Here is a 20,732-nt window from a genome sequence, read left to right on the forward strand (position 1 = left end):
CCTAGCCCAGGATCCACTCCCGCAATTTAATTAATTAATTAGCTTCCTTCTCATTATTTACAGGGTTGATGGCTTTTGTATACCTGGTTCCTACAGAAACGAGTGCAAATGCAGCCCTAAGATAATGCTAATAAAAAAATCTTGCAGATGGAGGAAAACCCAATAAAATGCCCCATTTTTAGCAATTAAAAAATATTACGTTCCCCCCAAACAGGATGTGAACCCTTAGCGACAGAGTGTCTCTCTTGTGTCAGCTGGCAGCGCCCCCGGTGGATGACAGGGCTATCGGCGACGCTGGGGGATGCACATGCCCCCATGGTGGCGGGATCGGACAAAGCCTGGCTTGCAGGCACAGCGGTACGAGCCATTGGTATTGATGCAGCGCTCGTTCTTGCACAGCAGGCCTCGCTGGTTCAGCTCCCGGCACTCGTCAATGTCTGTGGGTGGAGAGAGGGAGGGAAAGGATTAATGGAGTGGCTGTGGTCTGGAGCGTGAGTATGGGTCTTCAACCTGCATCTCCCAATAGACCAGGCACCGAGAGACAGCTAGCAGCACTGTTTGTGAAAGGTGAAGAGGGAAGAGAACCCAGGAGTCCTGGCTCCCAACCCCACCTCTGCTCTAATCCACTAGACCAGACTCCCGTCCCAAGACAGTACTCAGGAGCCCTGGTGGTGTGGAGAGCACATCCCTTTGCAGTGCATGTAATTCACGGGGCTTGGCACTCTTACCCAGGCAGCGGATGCGGGTGGCGTCTAGCTGGAAGCCAGCAGGGCACTCGCAAACTGCACCGTGGTAGGTCCGGACGCAGCGGCCGTTCAGGCAGTGACATTCATCTGAATCCTCCTCTGAGGTGTCATCCTCTGAGAGGGGGTAGGGTACAAAGGTGGGGGGGACACAGATGAAACCATGGGAATGGCAGGGAGCCCATTCCCATGCAGCTGAAACTGAGGGAAGGGACATGTGGAAGAGTGATCCCTTGTCTGGCACAGAGATGCAGCTGACTCTTGGGTGGGGCGCAGGTGGCTGTTCATACAGGAACCCCTTGGCCTGCAATGAGATGCAGCCACCTCTGGGATGGACATGGGGGCAGTGTATAGAAGGATCACTAACCTTTGCGGGATTTGCCCAGGAACAAGGGGCTGAGGTCCCAGAAGGAGTTGCTCTCGCTCTGAGATGGCTGACACTGCTGCCCTGCAAGGAACCACAACAACCAGCCTGGGACACATAGCAGTGAATCACATCCCATCAGATCCTGCCCAGTGCAACTAGAGCCAGAGCCCCCAGAGTGGAAAGACCCTGTACCCCACTCCCCGCCCCTCTGAGCCACCAGTCCCCCCACTGTGGGGCCAGACAGGAGACCGCAATCTCCAGAGGAGAAAGGCCCCATACCCTACTCCCCATCTCCTTGAGCCAGCCAGAGCCCCCAGAGGAGAAAGGTCCCCTACCCCATTCCTCATCCCCTTGAGACAGTTAGCGCCCCCACCCTGGGGCCAGACAGGAGCCAGCAGCCCCCAGAGGAGAAAGGCCCCACACCCCACTCCCCATCCCCTGAGTCAGCCAGAGCCCCCACCCCAGGACTGAAGCCAACAGCCCCAGAGGGCAGACTGGGCATGCGTGCTACCTGGGCTGCGGGGGGGGCACGCGCGGCACTGGAAGCCCCAGCCTTTGCCGTAGCGGCAGCAACACTCCTCATAGGTCAGGTGGTAGCCGTTGAGTGGGGAGGCACACATGCTGTCCTCCCCCCGGTGCTGCCAGCAGATGTCGCGCCGATCAGCTGCCCGGTCTGCCAGGGAAGAGAGAGAGGAGGGGAGCCCACAGCACTGTCCCTGCCAGCACCCGCAGGAGACACTCCCACAGGGCCTGGCATGCTGGACGGGCCCTTGTGCACACCACCACACTCACTGCACACCCAAGTAGGTGCACACCCACACACGGGCACCGGCAACTACAGGGACACACTCACAATCTTCGTAACCACCATGGTCACAATCAGTGACGTGCTCACACTCACCCCGGCTCACAATCAGGGACACACAGTCACTCCTGCTCACACTCAGTGAAACGCTCACACTCACTCATTCACACTCGCTCCCCTGCTCGCTCACAGAGTCAGGTTCACAATCCCAAGCACCCCCACTCTCCTGGGCCCGTGCAGTAGCACTCAGCCCTGCGTGCCCCTCACCTGCCTGCATGTCGGGGAGCTGGCATTCCTTGCCACTGGGATCCAGCATCCAGGGCAGGCTGCACTCACAGTAGAAGGAGCCCAGCGTGTTGATGCAACGCCCGTGCCGGCAGGCCCCGGGGTCCCGGCACTCGTCCACATCTGCAGGACCAGGATACGGTCACAGGGCATCAGGGGCTTGACAGGGTTGCCATGGCATTGGGGACTAGCAGGGATAGCCATGGCACCACCAGACTGACAAGGGTCACTATGGCATCAGGGGCCAGCCAGGGTCAACATGGTAACACTGCGCCTGATGAGGTCACCATGGCATCAGGGGCCAGCAAGAATCACCTCTAATGCAGAGGTGAGCAAACTATGGCCCGCGGGATCGTCCTGCCCGGCCCCTGAGCTCCTGCCTCCGGAGGCTAGCCCCCAGTCCCTCCCCCCCGCTGTTTCCCCTCCCCCACAGCCTCAGCTTGCTCGCTCCGCGGCAATACTCTGGGTGGCGGGGCTGTGAGCTCCTGGGGCAGCACAGCTTCAGAGGCTGGCATGATCCGGTGCTTGGTGCTGCGTGGTGGCCCAGCTTTAGCACTGCCAGCAGCATGGTAAGGGGGCACAGTGGGGGGGGGGGAGGTTGGATAGAGGACAAGAGAGTTCAGGGTGGTGGTCAGGGGCAGGGGTGTGGATGGGGTCGGGTTGGTCGGGGGGGGAACGGGTTGAATGGGGGCAGGGGTCCTGGGGGGGGCAGTCAGGAAGGAGGGGGGGTTGGATGGGGTGGCGGGGGTCCGGGGACGGTCAGGGAACAGGGAGCGGGGATGTGTGGATGGGGTAGGAGTCTGGGGGGGGGAGCAGATAGGAGGTGGGGGCCGGTCCACAACCCCTCCCCTAACCGGCCCTCCATACAATTTACGAAACTCGATGCGGCCCTCAGGCCAAAAAGTTTGCCCACCCCTGCTCTAATGTCACAGGCTCAGTGGGTTGTCATGGCACCAAGGACCCCAAATTGGTCATCATGACACCAAGGGCCAGCAGGGGGCATCTTTGCTCACAAATCCACACCCCACCAATGTGCCCCTCACCTGGGGAGGAAGGAAGCTCTGTCCCCAGCATCCCACCTGCAAAGGGGCCAGGAGGAGGTAGGGCTGTGATGGGGCTGCCCACCTGGCCAGGGCCAAAGCTCAGACCCAGTGAGCTCATGTCATGCGTGAAGGGGACTCACCGATCTCGCTGGGTGCCAGGCACTTCTTGTGGTTGGAGTCATAGACGGCAGGGGCAGGGCAGGTGCACACATAGGCCCCCCGCGTGTTCTCACACAGCCCATTCACGCAGTTCGACTCGTCCAGGCACTCATCCACATCTGGGGGGAAAGGGCATGGCTCAGAGCCTAGTCCCTTCTTTCGGCACCCCTCCTGGCCACCTGGCCCCACCCCAATCACAGCCAGTGCCCCCTAGAGGGGAAAGCTTGTGTCCCATTCCCCCACCCCCACAAGCCAGCCAGTCCCTCTGCCAAGGCCAGATCACAGCAGCGCCCCCTAGAGGGGACCGGTCCCATGTCGCATTCCCCACTCACCCCCCTGAGCCAGCCAGTCGCCCCCACCAAGGCCCGATCACAGCAGCGCCCCCTAGAACAGCATCCCTGTCTGCCCCCCCACCCCTCCCCAGCTCTAGACCAGGGTATCTGCCCTCCCGAATTGATGCCACTCGCCCTCCTCACCCACACACTCGAGCAGGTTGCCATCGTAGTAGAAGCCTTGCTTGCAGTAGCACTCGTAGCCCGGCTGCGTGTTGACGCACTTCCCCTCCTTGCAGATCTCCTCCCTGAACAGGCTGCACTCGTCAATGTCTGCAAGGAGCCCCGGGGTGGGGAAGGGGGGCTGTTTATACAGGGATCCCTCGCCCAGCGCTGAGATACAGCTGCCTCTGGGGTGGGGTGCGGCGGCTGTTTATACAGGGATCCCTTGTCCAGTGCTGAGATACAGCCAACTCTGGGGTGGGATATGGGGGTTGTTTATACAGGGATCCCTTGGCTGGCACTGAGATGCAGCTGCCTCTGGGGTGGAGTGTGGGGGGCTGTAATGGCCAGGTAGGAGGGTTGCAGGGTTGGAATCCCTGTGACTCATGGGGGAGGGTGCAAGGGAAGGTGTAATCTTGGCTTCTGATCCCCCAACCCTCGAGTGCAGGCGCCAAGCAGATCAGGGTGTGGGCCCTGGCACTCACCCCGGTGGGCGGGGATGCCATAGTTCAGGATGTTGTCATCCAGGATGAATCCTTTCCCATCAGGGCACAGGGAGTGGAACTCGGCTGCAGGGGAAGGGGAGGACATGCACATTGGGGAAGAGGGATTAATGTCTAGACCAGATATTCCCTCTCCCTGTCCCATGGATCAGACCTTTGGCCCATCCAGCCTGGTATCCCCCCTCCCTGCCCCCACATCAGACCAAGTGGCCCATCCTGCCCAGTATCCCCCCACTCCCTCTATGGGTAATGCCTTCCTGACACCCTACCCCCCCATCTGGATTCTAGTAGTTGCCTTGGAGCCTGGGAGTTGGATGTTCACAGTCACACCATGTGCAGTAGCAGTTAGTTCCATGGTTCATTGGTGGCAGTGGGAATGGGGGAAGGTGGCATGGAGGAGGGGGTAGGGTGTGTCCCACCTGAGTTGGGCACGGGACAGGGGTAGATCTCACAGTGGTCACCCCAGCCAGCCCCCAGTGAGCAGCAGCATTCCTGGCGGGTGATGTTGGTGGCCAGGACGCTGTCACAGAAAACAGTGTCATCGAAGTTCAGGTAGCATTCCTTCTTGTGGTCGGGGGGCTCCAGATCTGGGGGGAAGAGGGTAAATCAATCCCACAGTGCCCCACCCTGGCGCCAGATCAGAGCCAGTGCCCCTCAGAGGGGAAGGCCCCCCCATCCCACTCTCACCCTCACAGCTATGTTGATCCTCAGATGGGGTGTATCCCTCATTGCACACGCACATGTAGGAGCCGTCCACATTCTCACACGTCCCGTGGGGCAGGCACAAGCTGGGGTCCAGTGCACACTCGTCGATATCTGGGAGGAGACCAGTGGGAGACAGAGGCAGGGGATGTGCAATGGCACGCTTGCTGCACAACCACACCTGTGCCCACTCACAGATACACACTCATCCACGCCACAAACCTATGCCCCGTGTGTGGCACCCTACAGTACACAAACTCACACTCACACCCAGCTATACACACACACAGGCTTGTACTCATTCCTTTTCCAGTGTGCCACGCTCACTAAAACACACATGCATGGGCCCTTGCACTGCTTTGTGCAGCTCCACACATTCTGTCCCTCACACACACCCTGGTATTTGCTCTTACTCGTGGCAGGCCCAGTTTGCAGCATATCAGGCTCACGCTTGGGCACGAGGCATTCCTGAAGCCTAGTGTTTCACGGGCCTTCATACCTCGCCATGCCCAGACTTTCCTACCTAGCCCCTGTGTGCCATGTCCTTGTGTTGCCACACACAGCTGCTCACACTCAGTGCAACACGCTTTCCTCACTGTGTCACACTCCCATGTGTGGAACACCAGACTCCTGGCATGCCGTGCCCACACACACACAGATGTTCACACTTGTCTGTGCCACACCCTCACCTCACCTTGACACTTTCTGCCATTCACCAGCTTGTACCCGGCGCGGCACAGGCAGCGGTAGGAGCCCACAGAATTGACACACTCGCCATCGATGCAGGCGGCCGGGAAGTCACATTCGTTAATGTCTGCAACATGGAGAGCTGCGGGGTCAGGGGGCCACTCCCATCCCCCACCTCACGTGGCCGTCCATCCTGGTCCCCTCACCCACACCCACCCCTCCGGACATGGCCACCCAGCCTGGCCCTGTCACCGAGCCCTGCCCCCAAACATGGCCACCCAGCCTCCCCGGTCATGGCCACTCAGCCTGGCCCCTTACCCAGCCCTCCCGCCCCCGGACATGGCCACCCAGCGCCCTGCTGGACATGGTCATCCAGCCCCCACCCCCATGGCTGGCCAGCTCAACCCCCTCACCCAGCCCCCCCACAGACATGGCCACCCAGCCTCCTCGCCCATCCCCTCCCCACATGGCCACCCGGTCCAGCCCCCTCACCCAGCCCCCTCTCCCCCCCCAACAAGGCCACCCAGCCCAGCTCCCCCACAATCCCCCTGACATGGCCACCCAGCCTGGCCCCGTTACCCAGCCCCACCCCAGACGTGGCAACCCAGCCTGGCCCCCTCGTCCAGCCCCCCCTGCATGGCCACCCAGCCTGACCCTCTCACAGCTCCCATGTCCACAAACCCCTCCACCCAGCCCCTTCACACAGCTGCTTTACTCCCACAGGCAGCCCCCCCGACCCGCTGACCCCCCCACTGAGCCCCAGTGCCCACAGGCAGTTCCCTGGCCCAGATCCCTCACCCTGAGCCCTACATGCCCCCCAACCACCAGCTCAGCCCCCTCCACCCTTCCACCCCATGGCCCAGCCCCTCACCTTCACAGCGTGGCCTGTCCTTCACTGAGTGGAAGCCAGCTGGGCACTGGCACTTAAAGGAGCCCAGGGTGTTGACACAGACCCCGTTGGGGCAAAGCCCCCGATCCTCACACTCATTCACATCTGCAGGGAGAGAGAGCGGGGGGCAGGGAGTCAGAATCCTGGCTTCTGTCCTCCGATCTGGGAGGGCAGGGGGTACGGTGCTTAGAGCAGGGGGCCTTGGGAGGGGAGTGGGGTGCAGTGGTTAGAGCAGGGGGGCTCTAGGAGGGCAGGGGTGTGGTGGTTAGAGCAGGGGGCTCTGGGAGGGCAGGGGGTGCAGTGGTTAGACCAGGGGGGCCCTGGGAGGGGAGTGGGGTGCAGTGGTTAGAGCAGGGGGGCTCTAGGAGGGCAGGGGTGTGGTGGTTAGAGCAGGGGGCTCTGGGAGGGCAGGGGGTGCAGTGGTTAGACCAGGGGGGCCCTGGGAGGGGAGGGGTGCGGTGGTTAGAGCAGGGGACTCTGGGAGGGGAGTGGGGTGCAGTGGTTAGAGCAGGGAGGCCCTGGGAGGGCAGGAGATCTAGTTACCCAGGCAGCTCCGGGCATTGGGTGTGGGTGCAAATCCCTCCCCACAGGTGCAGCGGAAGGAGCCGGGCAGGTTCTCACACCAGCCGTGTTTGCACGGGGTCTCCTCGGAGCACTCATCCACATCTGGGGGGGGACACAGACACTGAATCCCAACCCTGTCCCCCATGCAACTTTTGACCTGCAACCCAGTCCCCTGCAGCCAAGTTTGGTCTGGGCCGAATGTCCCCCAGCCCATTGGGGGCTGCACAGGGCACCTCCCACCACGGGGGCATGAGAGTCACACCCCAGATACTGCACTAACCTCAGCACTAGGGGGATGGGGGTTTATTGGGTTAGAGCCGGGGGCTGGGATCCAGGACTCCTGGGTTCTGTGGCCAGCGCTTACCATAGCAAATCCCATGCTGGCCCCGGAAGCCCGGAGGGCAGGGGCTGCATTTGTAGGTGCCTGGCCGGTTCTCACACTTCCCGTCGGGGCAGGTGCCGGTGTCCAGGCACTCATCAATGTCTGTGGGGAGAGAGAAAAGGTGAAGGGTGAGGGGCCTTTGGGGGAGCCCCACAAGGGGCAGAGCACAGGGCAGGGCCCTTGAGGACTCAGCGAGCCCTTTGGCAAGTGGGGAGTTGGTTTGTTATTGTAGGGTCTCTGACAACTCTACTCGACAGGTTGTTGTGAGAAGGGTTGCTCAGGGGCACTGTCTTCTTGTTCTGAGGTCTCGTGCAAACTCTGGGCCTAGACATTGGTTTGCTATTGTAGGGTTTCTCGGGGCACTGGTTTGTTGTCGTGGGGTCTCTCAGTAACTCTGGAGCTGTGTGCACCTGTTTGTTCTTGTAGGGTCTTTGGAAATTTCTGGCTTTCACTACTGCTCAGCTGTGCACACCCACTTGTTATGATAGAATCTCTCAGGGCCGTTGGTTTGTTATTGTAGGGTCTCTGTCTCCCAGGCTGTTGGGGCTCTCTCCTCCCTCTCCCTTTCCAGCCCAGCCCAGCCAGCCCTTACCTTCACAGAGGGGCTGGCGGGAAGGCTTGAGACGGTAGCCGGGGTGGCATTCACACTTGTAGTGCCCAGGGTAGTTGACACAGGCTCCCCCGTCCCCACAGATGTGGGGCTTGGAGCACTCATCAATGTCTGCCGGAGAGGTGGGTGTGAACAGGGCAGAGGAGGGGGGGGGACAGGACTTTACTGATCACCCCTTCCCCCACAACTCCCTATCCATCCCCCATGCCCACTTCCCATTCCCCATGCGCACTTCCCTCCAGCCCCCCTTCTCCCAGCCCCCAGCCCTTCTTTCCATCCTTCAGCTCCCCTTTCCCCCAGCTCATCCCCCCACCCCCTTTCCCCCATGCCCCGTTTCCCCAGCTCCCAGCAGCCCCTCCCCCAGCCCCTGCCCCCAGGGTGCTCACCCACGCAGGAGCGCACGCCCTTGTGCACCTTCAGCTGGTACCCCCGGTTGCAGTGGCAGTTGTAGGAGCCGCCCGTGTTCATGCAGACGCCCTTGCCGATGCCACATGGCTCCGCCTCACACTCGTTCACGTCTGTGGTAGGCGGGGGGCGGGAAGGAGAAAGAATGACTGACCCCCGCCATGCCGGGATGCCGGCCTGTCACAGCCCTGGCCACATGCGTATGTCAGGGGCCGGGGTCACAGGTTTGCATGTGTAGTTGTGCATGTGTTACAGGCCTAGCTACCAGCATGCGCAAGCAGGGTGGGTGTCTCAGACTTCCACAGGCCGACTTGTGGGTGTGTCACACACCTATTGTATAGCTGTGTGGTCGTGTCACACCTGTGCAAGCATGTTGCACACCTGTTGTGCAGCTGTGCAGGCATGTCGCATGCCTGTTGTGCGGACACACGTCGCACCCTTGCATACAGGCTGGGGGGGGCATCACAGACCTGTATATGCAGGCATACCCGGGGGTCACTCCATCATACAGATGCTTGTGACCCTCCAGGGTGCTGAAACCTCCGTGAATGCAGCGGAGTGGGCATGATGTGCCACCGCACAGCCATGCACATGCCTGTCCCTGGGCATGTGTCGCACATCCACAAAGGAGGGCAAGGCAGCATGTTACCTGTGCAGAACCTGCGCTGGGCGTGCCAGCGATAGCCCGGGTAGCAGATGCAGGTGTAGCCGGACAAATTCATGACACACTCTCCATGGCCACAGATATTGCGGTTCAGCTTGCACTCATCCGTCTCTGCAGGGACAGACAGACGCAGTCCCGGGGGGATCAGGACGAATGGCTCAGACATAGGAGCCAGGAGATCTCTTTCTCATTGATCCCCAGAAGAGCCAGGAGTTCCCCACCCCTAGGGCCGCTGCGATAGCAGCTTGCAGGGACCACACTGCATCGGGTCGGGGCGCTCAGGAGACATCGTTGGCCCGGAAAGGACTTGGGGGACCCCCCTGAGAACATGCACGTCGCTGGGGAATGTTTGGGGTTCACCTCGATAATTAAGTGGGGCCCCAGCAGGGAAGTTTGGTCCATGGAATGTGAAATTTCTCCCAAAGGGGAGGGGGAGGTTGCTGGCGTGCAGCCCCCCACCCCTGCCATGAGGCTCTCACCTGTCACCTGCGTGGGTGCGATCTCCACGGCACTACGCGTGTATTGATCCGGCAGCACCTTCTGCACCATGGCAGTCGTGGGACGGGCCACCACCTCTGGGACCCAATGGAGACAGAAAAGGGTTAGCAGCGCTGCAAGCTTCCCCACAGCAGTGCCCAGCCAGGGGCTCCAGCACTGCGAGCTTCCCCGCAGCAGTGCCCAGCCGGGGGCTCCAGCGCTGCGAGCTTCCCCGCAGCAGTGCCCTTTCTTCCATCACTCACCAGGGTAGCGGGCGCCCAGGGTGGCTGCACTGGCATAGAACTGGTCCACTGACTGCTCCTCTGAGTTGGTCCGATACGCTGGCAGCTGGAGGGGGAGTGGTTAAACGGTGGGGGCACCTGCTCTTCTCCACTACCCAGCCGGGTGCCCTATTCCTCCCTCTGCTTCGCTTCATTCCTCCCCCTCTCTTGTTCTTTCATTCATTCCTCTCCTCCCTCCTTCTCACCCACCACCCTCCAGCACCTCCTTTCCCACTCCCTCCATCCTCCCCCCACACCCGCATCACCCCTCCGCTCATCCGCTGCTCCTCTGCTGCTCTGGAGGCCCTACTCACCATGGCCGTGGTGACAGCTGCAAAAGACAAACACAGGGCCCGGGATCAGATCCTGCCATGCCAGGCTGAGAATGTGGGGTTCACCTCCTGAGAGTGGGGGGTTTGCTCTGAGAGCAGGGTCTCCCAGCTCTGGGATTCTGGGGTTCTTAGACAACAGGGTGTACTCCTGAAAAATGGGGTTTGCCCTTAGAGAATTTGGGGTAACAGCTCTGACAACATGGGGTTTGCCCCCTGAGATTTGGGGGTTTGCCAACAAAGAAGGGAGTAACAGATCTGAGAAAGTGGGGTTCACCCTTAGTGAATTTGGGGTGCTCCAGAGAACGTGGAGTTCACCATGGGAGAATGTGGGGCACACCTCTGTGAGAACATGGGGTTCACTGTTGGGGAATGTGGGCTTGTCCCTCGGAGAATATAGGGACCTCCAAATTATCTGTCTGTGAACCCCACATTCTCACAGAGGGTTTCACAATGGGAGAATTTGGGGTACAGCCCCTGGGAATACTGGGATTCATCATGGGTCAATGTAGGGTACAGCCTGTGAGAACACTGGGGTTCAACGTGGGGTACAACCCCTGCTATTACTGGGGTTCACTAGGGGAAAATTTAGGGAACCCCCATGTCCTGGTGAGCACAGTGCCAGTGGCACCGCCCTGGCCCCCGTGCCCAATCCAGTCTCCTCCCCAGGGTCTCTGACCTTCGGACTCCTGAGAGTCCCCCTCGAGGGGTGGCAGGCTGGGCAACTCGCGCTGCTGCTGCAGGTCCGTGGTGCCGTCGGGGTGGATGTGCAGGGTGAAGTCACTCTCCCCCTGGATGGTCAGGGTCTGGTGGGACGTCAGGATGTGGTAGCCCTTCCCCGCTGGGCAAATCTCCTTGAAGGCAGCTGCCAGATGGGAGAAAAGACAGGTTAACGCTGGTGTTGCAAGCTTCCCTGTGGCAGTGCCCCAGCCAGGGACTACAGCACTGTGAAATTCCCTGTGGCAGTGCCCCAGTCAGTGACTCCAGCGCTGTGAGCTTCCCCGTGGCAATGCCCCCAGGCAGGGACTACAGCGCAGTGAGCTTCCTTGTGGCAGTGCCCCAGCCAGGAACACCAGTACTGAGAAATTCCCTGTGGCAGTGCCCCAGTCAGTGACTCCAGCGCTGTGAGCTTCCCCGTGGCAGTGCCCCCAGCCGGTGACTCCAGCACTGCGAGCTTCCCCGTGGCAGTGCTGTGGCAGATACTCCATCCCCGCCCAGTTTGCGGTTCCTTACCTGCGCCATCAGCCGGGCAGCGCTCGCAGCGGGCCCCCCAGGCCTTGCCAACGCTGCAGCAGCACATCTGGCGGGTCAGCTTAGTGGGCAGTGGGTGCTGACACTGGAGTTCTGGGCTCACCAGCCGGAAACACAGGCTCTTCTCCCCCGACTTCTCTGCTGCAACCCCGGGAGAGACAGGGTCAGTGCTGCTCCGAGCCCCTCTCCTCATCCCCCCGCCCCCAGCTGGGTTCCCCAGAGAGACACTGAGCCCCCATCACCCCCCCCAGGAGACAGGGTCAATGCAGCTCCAAGCCCCCTGCCCAACCCTCCCAGTCCCCTTGACCCCCCAGCCTACCCCTGGTCCCCCTACATACGGACACACTGGCTGCGGGATGGGCCCAGCATGTGGCCAGGTTTGCATGCGCAGCGAAAGCTGCCCTGGGTGTTGAGACACTCGCCATTCTGGCACACGCCCTGCATGGCACACTCGTTAATGTCTGCACGGGGAGAGAGAGGGGTCAGCAACACAACGACACACAACACAACGCACACTGCCCACAGAACACACTCATTAAAGTGTGTTTGAGGAGAGATGGGTCAACAGCACAGCACAGCCCAACACACGACACATTCCCACGGACACAACACACACACAGAAGCAGGTCTTCAGTCCCCCCACCCAGAGAGCGCCCGCTGGGTACCCTGGCAGTGGGTGCTGTTCAGTCTCTTGTATCCCTGTGGGCAATCACCCCCGTGCTCCCCTCGGATCGGGCCTGTCTTCTGCACCCCCGAGTCTGCAACACACAACAAACCCCAGAGGGGGAATCAGCGGGAGCGAGGACGCAGCGTGGTGTACAAGTGAGGGCAGGACTCTTGGGGTCTAGCCCAGGCTCTGGGAAGGAAGTGGGGCCTAGCGGGTTAGAGCAGGGAGAGACTGGCACTCAGGACTCCTGGGTTCTATCCCAGCTCTGCCACTGACCTCAGGCAAGTCCCATTCCCACTCGGTGCCATTCCTTCCCCTCCTATTCATTTGTCTAGACATTGAGCCCAACAGGGCAGACACCGTCTCTTGTATCTGCGCAGAGCCTGGGCAGGGCCCAGACCTCAGGTATGGGGGAGGGGGCTATGAGGGTCTGCACGGCACCTAGCCAGACACGGTGTAATCTCCAGCTGTGGGGGATATGGGAGTCTGCATCACCATTGCAATAGCAGAGGCACAGACACAGCCCAGCACGGGTGCCAGACGCTTGCACAGACGGCGGTTTGGACGCGCTGTCTCTTGGCCCAGGGTCTCTGGCTCCTCGCCCCCATCAGCAGCGGCCCTGGTGGGGGTGGTGCTGGTGGAAGCAGCGATCAGCTAGCCAGCGCCTGCGCTGGTCTCACTACCACAGCCAGGCCAGCAGGCGCGGGGGGCGGGGACATGGGACGATGTTCATTCCAGCAGGCGTGTGCAGCCAGGCTGCTCCTGATCCGTCCAAGCTGGGGAACATGGAGGGGGGGGAGCGATGGAAAGAAAGACTGAGAAGAAAGAGAAAGATGCGCTGGGGGGATGCTGGGGATGAGGGGGGTTGTCCCAGTGAGATTCAAAAGGCAACAGAATTCCAAGGGACCATGGGAATTATTAACCTGACAGACTCACCACCACTGGCCTGTGCAGAGGGCAGGTCTAGAAAAAGGGTGAGGCATTATCACATCTCACGTGGGCAACAGAGGCAGTGAGAGACAGGGGGAACAGGGACAGCCCCCCACCCCCGAGTCACAGCTGGCTACTCACTGATGGGTAAGGAGAAACTGCCCCCAGGGGCAAGTTAGCTCAGAATGGCCAGCTGAGAACTCCCCCTGTGCTCCTGCCCCACTCCCTGCAGCGCCCCCTGCTGGGAGAGGCTAGGGTGGCAGCACCCGTGTACTCCCTCAGGTAACAAACGGTTCCATTCTCCTACCCCACATGCTCCTCTCACCCCCAGGGGCTGGGCAGCGCTTCCCACAGGGATGGGTGGGTGGCGGCTGCAGACAGGAAGTTGCCCAGAAGAGCCGAAGCGTGATGAAAGGGAGAGGGGTGGGGGGCCCTGCCCAGCCAGAGAACAAGGAGCCAGGCCATGAAGCACATTCTTGGCTACCTCTAACACAAACACCCTGCGGCTCACAGATCCCCGGGAGCTGGAAAAGTCATTGAGTGGGAGCGCCAGGAAGGGGGGTAGGTGCAGGGGGAGGGGGAGAATGGAGGGTTGGAACCTGCTACCTGATCCATCTCCTCCCCATCTTAGCCAGCTGGGCATAGGGCACTGTGCCCCGCATCCCCCGCCATGGTGCCCTGGAAGCTCTGGGAGGGACCGGTGGGCACTGCCCAGCCAGCTCCCAAGGCAAGATGCTGGAATGTGGCAGCCCAGCTGGCCACAGCCTGGCTACATAAGGCCCCATCCAGGCTTCCCGTAAACCCTGTGCCAGGCTGGGAGAGGTCGGCGCCAGGCCAGGGGGAGAAGTGGGAGCACCAGCCAAACACCAGCCCTCACCGACCCTCAGTGGGTCCGTCCTGGCTCCCCCGCACTGGGCAGCCCCTCTTCGCTAGCAGAGGGGCTGCAGGGTCACTGGCTGGGGGAGCTCCTGGCTACTCCGGCCCAGCCTCTCCCAGCAGGGGGCGCTGTGGGGTGGGGGCAGGAGCACTAGCAGGGGGCAGGCCAGGGGGGCTTGTGAGGCTGTATGGGGAAGGGGGCCGCAGGCATTACTTACACTGCAGGTGGGGGCATTTGTGGCACTTGTTCTGCCCCCAGGAGGTGCCGATGCTCCCGCAGCAATCCTCCTGCTTGGTCAGGCCTGGAAGGGGGTTGCTCCCACACTGAGAAATGGTGCCCCCCATCGCCGGAGAGAGAAACGACAGGCAAGTGAGACCACGAACGCCACCTCACCCTGCAGCACAGCACCCCCTGCTGACCCCACTGCTCCCTGTACCACAGCACCCCCTGCTGACTCCCGCCCCCCTCCCTTTAGCACAGCGCCTCCTGGGGGAGCGGGCAACTCACAGATTGCTTGGGCAGGGTCTCCTGGAAGCAGCGTCCCAGGGGTTTGTGCGTGTGGGGCCGGGCATGGGGTGTGGGGGGTTTCTGGCCCATGGAGCTCTGGGCCGGGTGCTGGATGAGGTGGTGTTGGGCGCCCGGCCCGGTGCCCTCGGTGCTGATGCTGTCGATGCGGTGGACCTGCACGGAGGCATCGGGCGGGTGGTGGACGCGCACATTCAGCAGAGGGGGGTGGACCTGTACTGGAGTGGGGCCCGAGTGGGTGTCAGCACATAGACCCTCCCCTGACACTGACCCCCACCTCCCCGGGCAACAACACCCGGCACTTCCCCTAAATGAGAGAGGCCCCCCCACCATTAACCCTCTGCCCCCATCACCCCTCTGCCCAATCATTCACCCCCAACAACCCCTGCCCCCATCACCCCCACCCAAATCACCCGTCTCCTGCCCCCATCACCCCTCTGCCCAATCATTCACCCCCAACATCCCCTGCCCCCATCACCCTCACCCAGTCACCCCTCCCCTGCCCCATCACCCCCTCACTCCAAGTTACCCTGTCACCCCACTCGCCCTATCACTCCCTCCTTGCCCTCCATCCCCATCACACTCCCCAGGCCCCCCACCCCACTCCCAGCAGCAGTACCTTCAGACGAGTGGTGCCCAGGCCCCAGGGGCACCATGAAGGTGGAGTGGCTGACGGTGGCCTTGGGGCTGTGGCCGGCGGGTGGCTCCCCGGCACCATGCGCGTCGGAGATCACCTGCACGGCGTAGATGGCGTGTTTGCTGGAGCCCGTCTCACCTGCCGGGCCCTCGAGGGGCCCCAGCGCTGCCGGCTGCAGCAGCTGCTGCCCCCCCTGGGCCTGGGCCTGGCGGCTCGCCGGCACCTGGCAGAAGCGCCCCGTAAACTCGGGGGGGCAGAGGCAGTGGTTACGGGATGTGCACTGCCCGCCATTCATACAGGGCAGCGGGCACACCACTGGGGGGAGAGAGAGGGAGATTAGACCAGGGACCCCCACGCTGCCCCCACTGCCGCACCGCCTGTGTCCACCCCGCAGTCGCCTGGCCCCACCCACCCGCAGCCACTCCCTGCTCCCTGCCCCCACCCCATCCACCTCCTACTCCCTGCCTCACCCACTCCCTGCTCCCTACCCCCGCCCCATCCACCTCCTGCTCCCTGGCCCCTGTCCCCACCCACCCCCTGCTCCCTGCCCCATCCACCTCCTGCTCCCTGCCTCATCCAACCCCTGCTCCAAGGCACACACGGGGGGAGCCGGTGGGCAAGCCAGGGCACATGCGGGGGGGAGCCTGCGGGCAAGCCAGGGCAGACGTGGTGGGTGAGCCGGCAGGCAAGCCAGGGCACACATGGGGTTGAGCTGGCAGGCAAGCCAGAGCACACACTGTGGGGGTAGCCGGCGGGCAAGCCAGGGTACACACAAGGTGAGGGGGAAGCTGGCCAGAGCACAAGAGGCAGGAACTCTTCCTCTGTGTGAGTCTGTGATCTCAGCTGGGCCTCCACGGACTAATGTAACACCAATGTGTTAACATCCCTGTTAGTATTGGGGCAGCACCTAGAGGCCCCCGACCAAGATCAGGGCCCAGTGAGCTGGGTGCTACCCACACACACAACACCGAGATCAGGGCTCGGTGTGCTGAGTGCTGTACACACACACACACACACACACACCCCACCGAGATTAGGGTTCGGTGTGCTGAGTGCTGTGTATATACACACACACACACACAAGATCAGGAACCATTGTGCCAGACACTGCACAGACTCATGGTGACAGACAGGCCTTACAGTCTAAATAGACATAGGATGGCGGGGGACACAGGCCTGGAGGGGGAAGGGGCTCACCCGAGGTCACACAGGGTGTCTGTGGCAGAGGCAGGAAAAGAAGCCAGGTCTCCTGGCCCCAGGGCCTTAACCACAAGCCCTTCCTCCCCCACATCCTTCCCCACAAACCCACACAGGGTGAAATACCCAGCTGAGGCTATCCAGGCGGGAAGTGACATCCCTCAGGTCACAGAGTGAATCAGAGCTGGTGCCCTTACTCCCAGCCCCCTGCTCTAGCCACTAGTCCCCACTCCCCTCCCAGAGCCAGCAGTCCCAGCAAACACCACCATCCCTGCTCTGACTCCCAGGCTGAGGCTGGTTTGGTTTATTTCTCTGAGTGGGGAGTTTGCCGGGGCAGCTGACCAGCCCTGGCTCAGGGGAGGGAGTGGTGCGTATATACCCGGTTCCCAGGCCCAGCCAGCTGCCCTGGCTCAAGAGCGGGTGACTCAGTGTTGGAGCAGGGAGTTATCCAAACACTCAGGACAATATCAAAAAGACAGCAGATGGCTCCTGCGGCAGTCCCATCATCGAAAAGGCCGACACACTGCACACTCAGGGCTTGAGATGTGGCTACCTCTGGGGTGGGGCGTGAAGGGCTGTTGATCAGCCACACACCATGGTAGGACAGGAAGTGAAGGAGAATCATGGTGTCCAGTTGAAAAAGTGTGCTGGGGTGGGAGAGGGATTTCAGGGACCGAGAAAATTGTGGGTCGGGACTGAGCGATTGTGTGGCAGAGCTCAGGGCTGGGATGACAGGGGGCTGCGAGTCAGCACTGGTGGGCGAAGGGGGGTCACCTGGCGCCTGCTCCAGCCCCCTCACTTCCAGCAGTGACTCAATTTCATTCCCTCCCAAGTGCAAAGTCAATAAAGGCCGCGGTTTCTGGAGCCGGAGGTATTTTTAGTCTCTTTGTGTCACTGAGACAAAACGGGGGGGGGGGGGGGGGGAGACAGGCACATGCTGGGGTGGGATTGAGTGAGGGGGGCAGGGGAAGTTGGGGGGAGCAGAGTGTGTGTGGCTGGTGCACACAGTGGGAGGGGGGCTGGATGGAGGATGGGGTGAGGTGCATGGATGGGGTGAGGTGCATGGATGGGGTGCATGGGGGTGAATGGGAGCAGGCAGGGAAGGGAGGGGTATTGGGGGAAGGATGGAGCATGGGGGGAGGAGTGTGGAGGGGAGGGACATGTGGGGTGGGCCAGCTGGGAGGCAGGGGGAGGGTCTCCCCAAGGGTCTGTGACTGGGTGACTGGAGGGGTTGAGGTCTGGGTCAGACCCACAGTGGGGAGGTAGAACTGGTTCAGCAAGGATCAAAGAGTTCACCCCCCAAAAAAAACTCTCCTCCCCTGAACCCTCCAGCCCTCCCGCTCCCCCACCAAAGGCTGGGTGCAGGTGCTGGGCCCGCCCTGGGCCAGGAGGGGATTTTCCGGGCTGGATCCAGCCCAACTCTGGATTCAGTTAGCCCCAGAGGTCACTCCACCCCCAATACCAGCCGTCCCCCAGCAGGAGGATGAAGGGGCATCAGAGATCTTTCCCCCAGCTGCGGAGGGGGCGGGGGGGGGCTGGCATGGTGCCTGACAGGAGGGGCACCAGCATCAGCTGAGGAATGTTACAAACCAGGGAATTCGCAGCTGGAGCTGGCCCAGGCTCCTGTGAGTGCAAAGGAGTGTGCGTGTGAGAGCACATGTCCAAGTGTGTGCCAGTGTGTGTGTGGGGGGGGGGTAAGAGTGTGTGGGGGAACCTGTATGAGTGTGTATGGGTAAGTGAGATTGCACGCACGTGTGTGTTAGATTGTGTGAGTGGGTGTATGCATGTGCATTTAATTGTGTTTGTGTGTGCACATACATATGTTAGACTGGGTGTGTTAGCTTGTGCATATGGTAGATTGCGTGGTGTGTGCATGAGATTGCATGTGTGCAAGTGTTAGATTGGGTGTGTGAGAGTGTGTGTGTGTTAGATTCCTTGCCTGTGTGTGCGTTGGATTCCATGTGTGTGCGTGTGACGCATGTGCGTGTTAAACTGGAGGCCGGCTGCCGGAGGTGCAGGCGTCGGACGGGCCCCAGGGGACGGGAGCTGGGACGGGGCCATTCGCTGAGGCGAGATTTTCCTCCAGCCCTGAACTGCTGCTGGAAGAACTGCCAGGGAAGAGGGGAGAGTGCACGCACGGCTAAGTGAATGCCAAGCGTGCAAGCCTCTGAGTGTTAGTTAGTGCGTCGGCAAGTGCCCACAGGAGGAAATGCACCCACTTGAGCACGACGGTGGCACAACATGCGAGATTTGTGAGTGCACAAATGTGTGCGCAGACAAGGGGCCCGGCCACGCACCATGTGTGGGTGAGGGGCTGGGGGCCTCTACTGGTGTCAGCATGTCAGGGGCACACGCATGTGAAGAGAAGCATGTGACAGGTGAAATGGAGCCATATGAGCAGCTCCATGTCCAAAGTGCGCCAGGGTGAGTGTGCAAAAGCCTGCGTGCAACCGATGCTGGTGAGACAGGTGTGAGCCACACAGGTGAGTGCAGCCACACAGGCAGAGCCTGCATGCTGACGCAGAGCGGAAATCAGGGAGACGTGTTCCAATAGCCCCTTATCCCCCACGTCCCTGATCTGCCCCCAGCACCTCCCTCTGCCCCAGAGGGGCTCTCCAGTGCACCCCCTCCCCCATACAGCCCATCCCCAGTGCCGCTCAGTCCCCTCCCTGGACAACCAAAGCCCCCAATGCCCCTATTCACATAACTGCCAACCCCTGCTGTCCCTCCTCCGTGCCCCGGCCTGTACCCCGTGCTCACCCACGCGGAAGCCTGAGCCGGTCAGGGTGTCAGCTGAGTGCCCGTTCTCGCCGATCAGGGTCATGTTGCTGCCCTGCTTGCAGGTGTCCCGGCACTGGCCCTTGAGGCAGGTCCGCTTGCAGACCAGCGGGGCGAAGACCACCTTGAAGCGCTCCCGCGCTACGGCCGCCCGCTCCGAGGCTGCGGGTGCTGCGGGCTGTGCCCCGGGGGCACAGAGCCAGGGCAAGAGGAGCACCCAGAATGCCAGCCCCCGGGGCATCTTTACATCGTCCCCCAGCCCCGCCCTGGCACCAGCCGCCTGGCAGGCGGTCAGAGGGGGCAAGGGAGCCCCTGCAGCCAAGAGCCAGCAGGAGACAGCTCAGCCGCCCAGGGACCGCCTCCACACTCCTTCTCTGCAGCTCCTTCCTCCCCTTTCCGCTGGCCCGGGCAGAGGGAAACAAAGAGGGCGAGGATGGAGGGGACGGGGAAAGGATCGGCGAGGAAGGAAGGAACGAAACCCTCGCTCCCCTCCCCGAGCCCCCTTGGCCACCCCGCCCTCTCTCCGGTGCCTTTTCTCCTTCCTTCGCTCCCCCCGGACAGACAGCGAGGGCAGGAAAGACCGACAGACAAGCTCTGCCCGGCTCCGGAGCCCCCCCGTCGCCACCCCCGCCTCCGGCCGGCGCCTGTCTCCCCGCGCGCCGCTGCGGACGGAGCGAAGGAGAAGGGAGAAGGGGAGAGGCGCAGGGCCGGGATGGCGGAGCGAGGGAGCGAGACGGGGCGGCTGGCCGGCCGGCTGTTTGTGCCGCGCTCAGCCAATCCCGGGCCGGGGGCAGGAATCTGGGCCGGGGGCCAAGAGCCAGGGCTGGCTCCGGGCAGCAGGGCGGCTCCGAGGGGCTGTCCCCACTCCCCGCCTCGGAGCCCTGCCCAGGACACGGCCACAAGGGGGAGGGATGGACAGAGGGGGGCAGCACCCCAATCGGAGCGGCATGGGCTCTCCGTAGGGGGGGATAGATAGTTAGGGTGTATTGGGGAAAGATAGATAGATAGAAGGGGTGCAGGGCCGGATTAACGTTTTGTGGGCCCAATGCCAAACATATTTGTGGACCCCCATGGGGTAAGGTGCAGGGGTCGGAATGGGCAGTCTCCAGAGTGAAGGGTGGGCTGGGGGCAATGAGGCACAGTGCGGTGGGAGCAGCCCAGCAGGAGGGCTCTGTTTACAAACCTGCAGCTGCCAGATGCACACTGGCCTGCCCAGCCCTGTACTGCCAGCATGTCCCTTCCCCTTGAAGGTGGGCCTGCACCACACCGCTCCCCTGCCCAGCAGGGCCGCTCAGAGGGGGGGCAATTTGCCCCAGGACCCGCAGGGGCCCCACGAGCCCTGGCCTGTCAGCGGTCTGGATCTTTGGCGGTGGGGGGTCCTTCAGTGCTGCGGAAGACAAGGAGCGACTGAAGGTCCCCCCGCCGCCAAAATGCCGCCGAAGACCCGGACCGTCGTCAGGTGAGTACAAGCGCCACTGCTC

The 20,732-nt window shown here is 61.9% G+C and overlaps 1 protein-coding gene across 3 annotated transcripts; it reads right to left on the reverse strand.

The window, feature by feature from the left end:
• Positions 1-12: 12 nt before the first annotated feature.
• LTBP3 (latent transforming growth factor beta binding protein 3) lies at positions 13-19,995 on the reverse strand. 3 transcript variants are annotated; one of them, XM_054035943.1, is made up of 28 exons: positions 19,234-19,995; positions 15,259-15,591; positions 14,622-14,857; positions 14,332-14,437; positions 12,306-12,398; positions 11,979-12,101; positions 11,623-11,781; positions 11,069-11,254; positions 10,375-10,391; positions 10,043-10,127; positions 9,782-9,877; positions 9,288-9,413; positions 8,620-8,751; positions 8,216-8,344; positions 7,606-7,725; positions 7,221-7,343; positions 6,660-6,782; positions 5,796-5,915; positions 5,087-5,215; positions 4,819-4,986; positions 4,382-4,465; positions 3,879-4,007; positions 3,384-3,521; positions 2,183-2,323; positions 1,622-1,783; positions 1,111-1,191; positions 729-860; positions 13-437 (listed from the first exon to the last, which is right to left on the reverse strand). In XM_054035943.1, the coding sequence occupies exons 1-28, from the start codon at positions 19,490-19,492 to the stop codon at positions 283-285; spliced, it is 3,885 nt and encodes a 1,294-aa protein (XP_053891918.1). In that variant the 5' UTR covers positions 19,493-19,995; the 3' UTR covers positions 13-282. The 3 variants fall into 3 exon arrangements, with proteins under 3 accessions (XP_053891918.1, XP_053891919.1, XP_053891921.1); XM_054035944.1 differs by lacking the exon at positions 12,306-12,398; XM_054035946.1 differs by lacking the exon at positions 7,221-7,343.
• Between the last annotated feature and the right edge of the window lie 737 nt (positions 19,996-20,732).

The sequence above is a fragment of the Malaclemys terrapin genome, chromosome 7 (assembly GCF_027887155.1).
Source record: "Malaclemys terrapin pileata isolate rMalTer1 chromosome 7, rMalTer1.hap1, whole genome shotgun sequence".
Lineage (NCBI taxonomy): Eukaryota > Metazoa > Chordata > Testudines > Emydidae > Malaclemys > Malaclemys terrapin.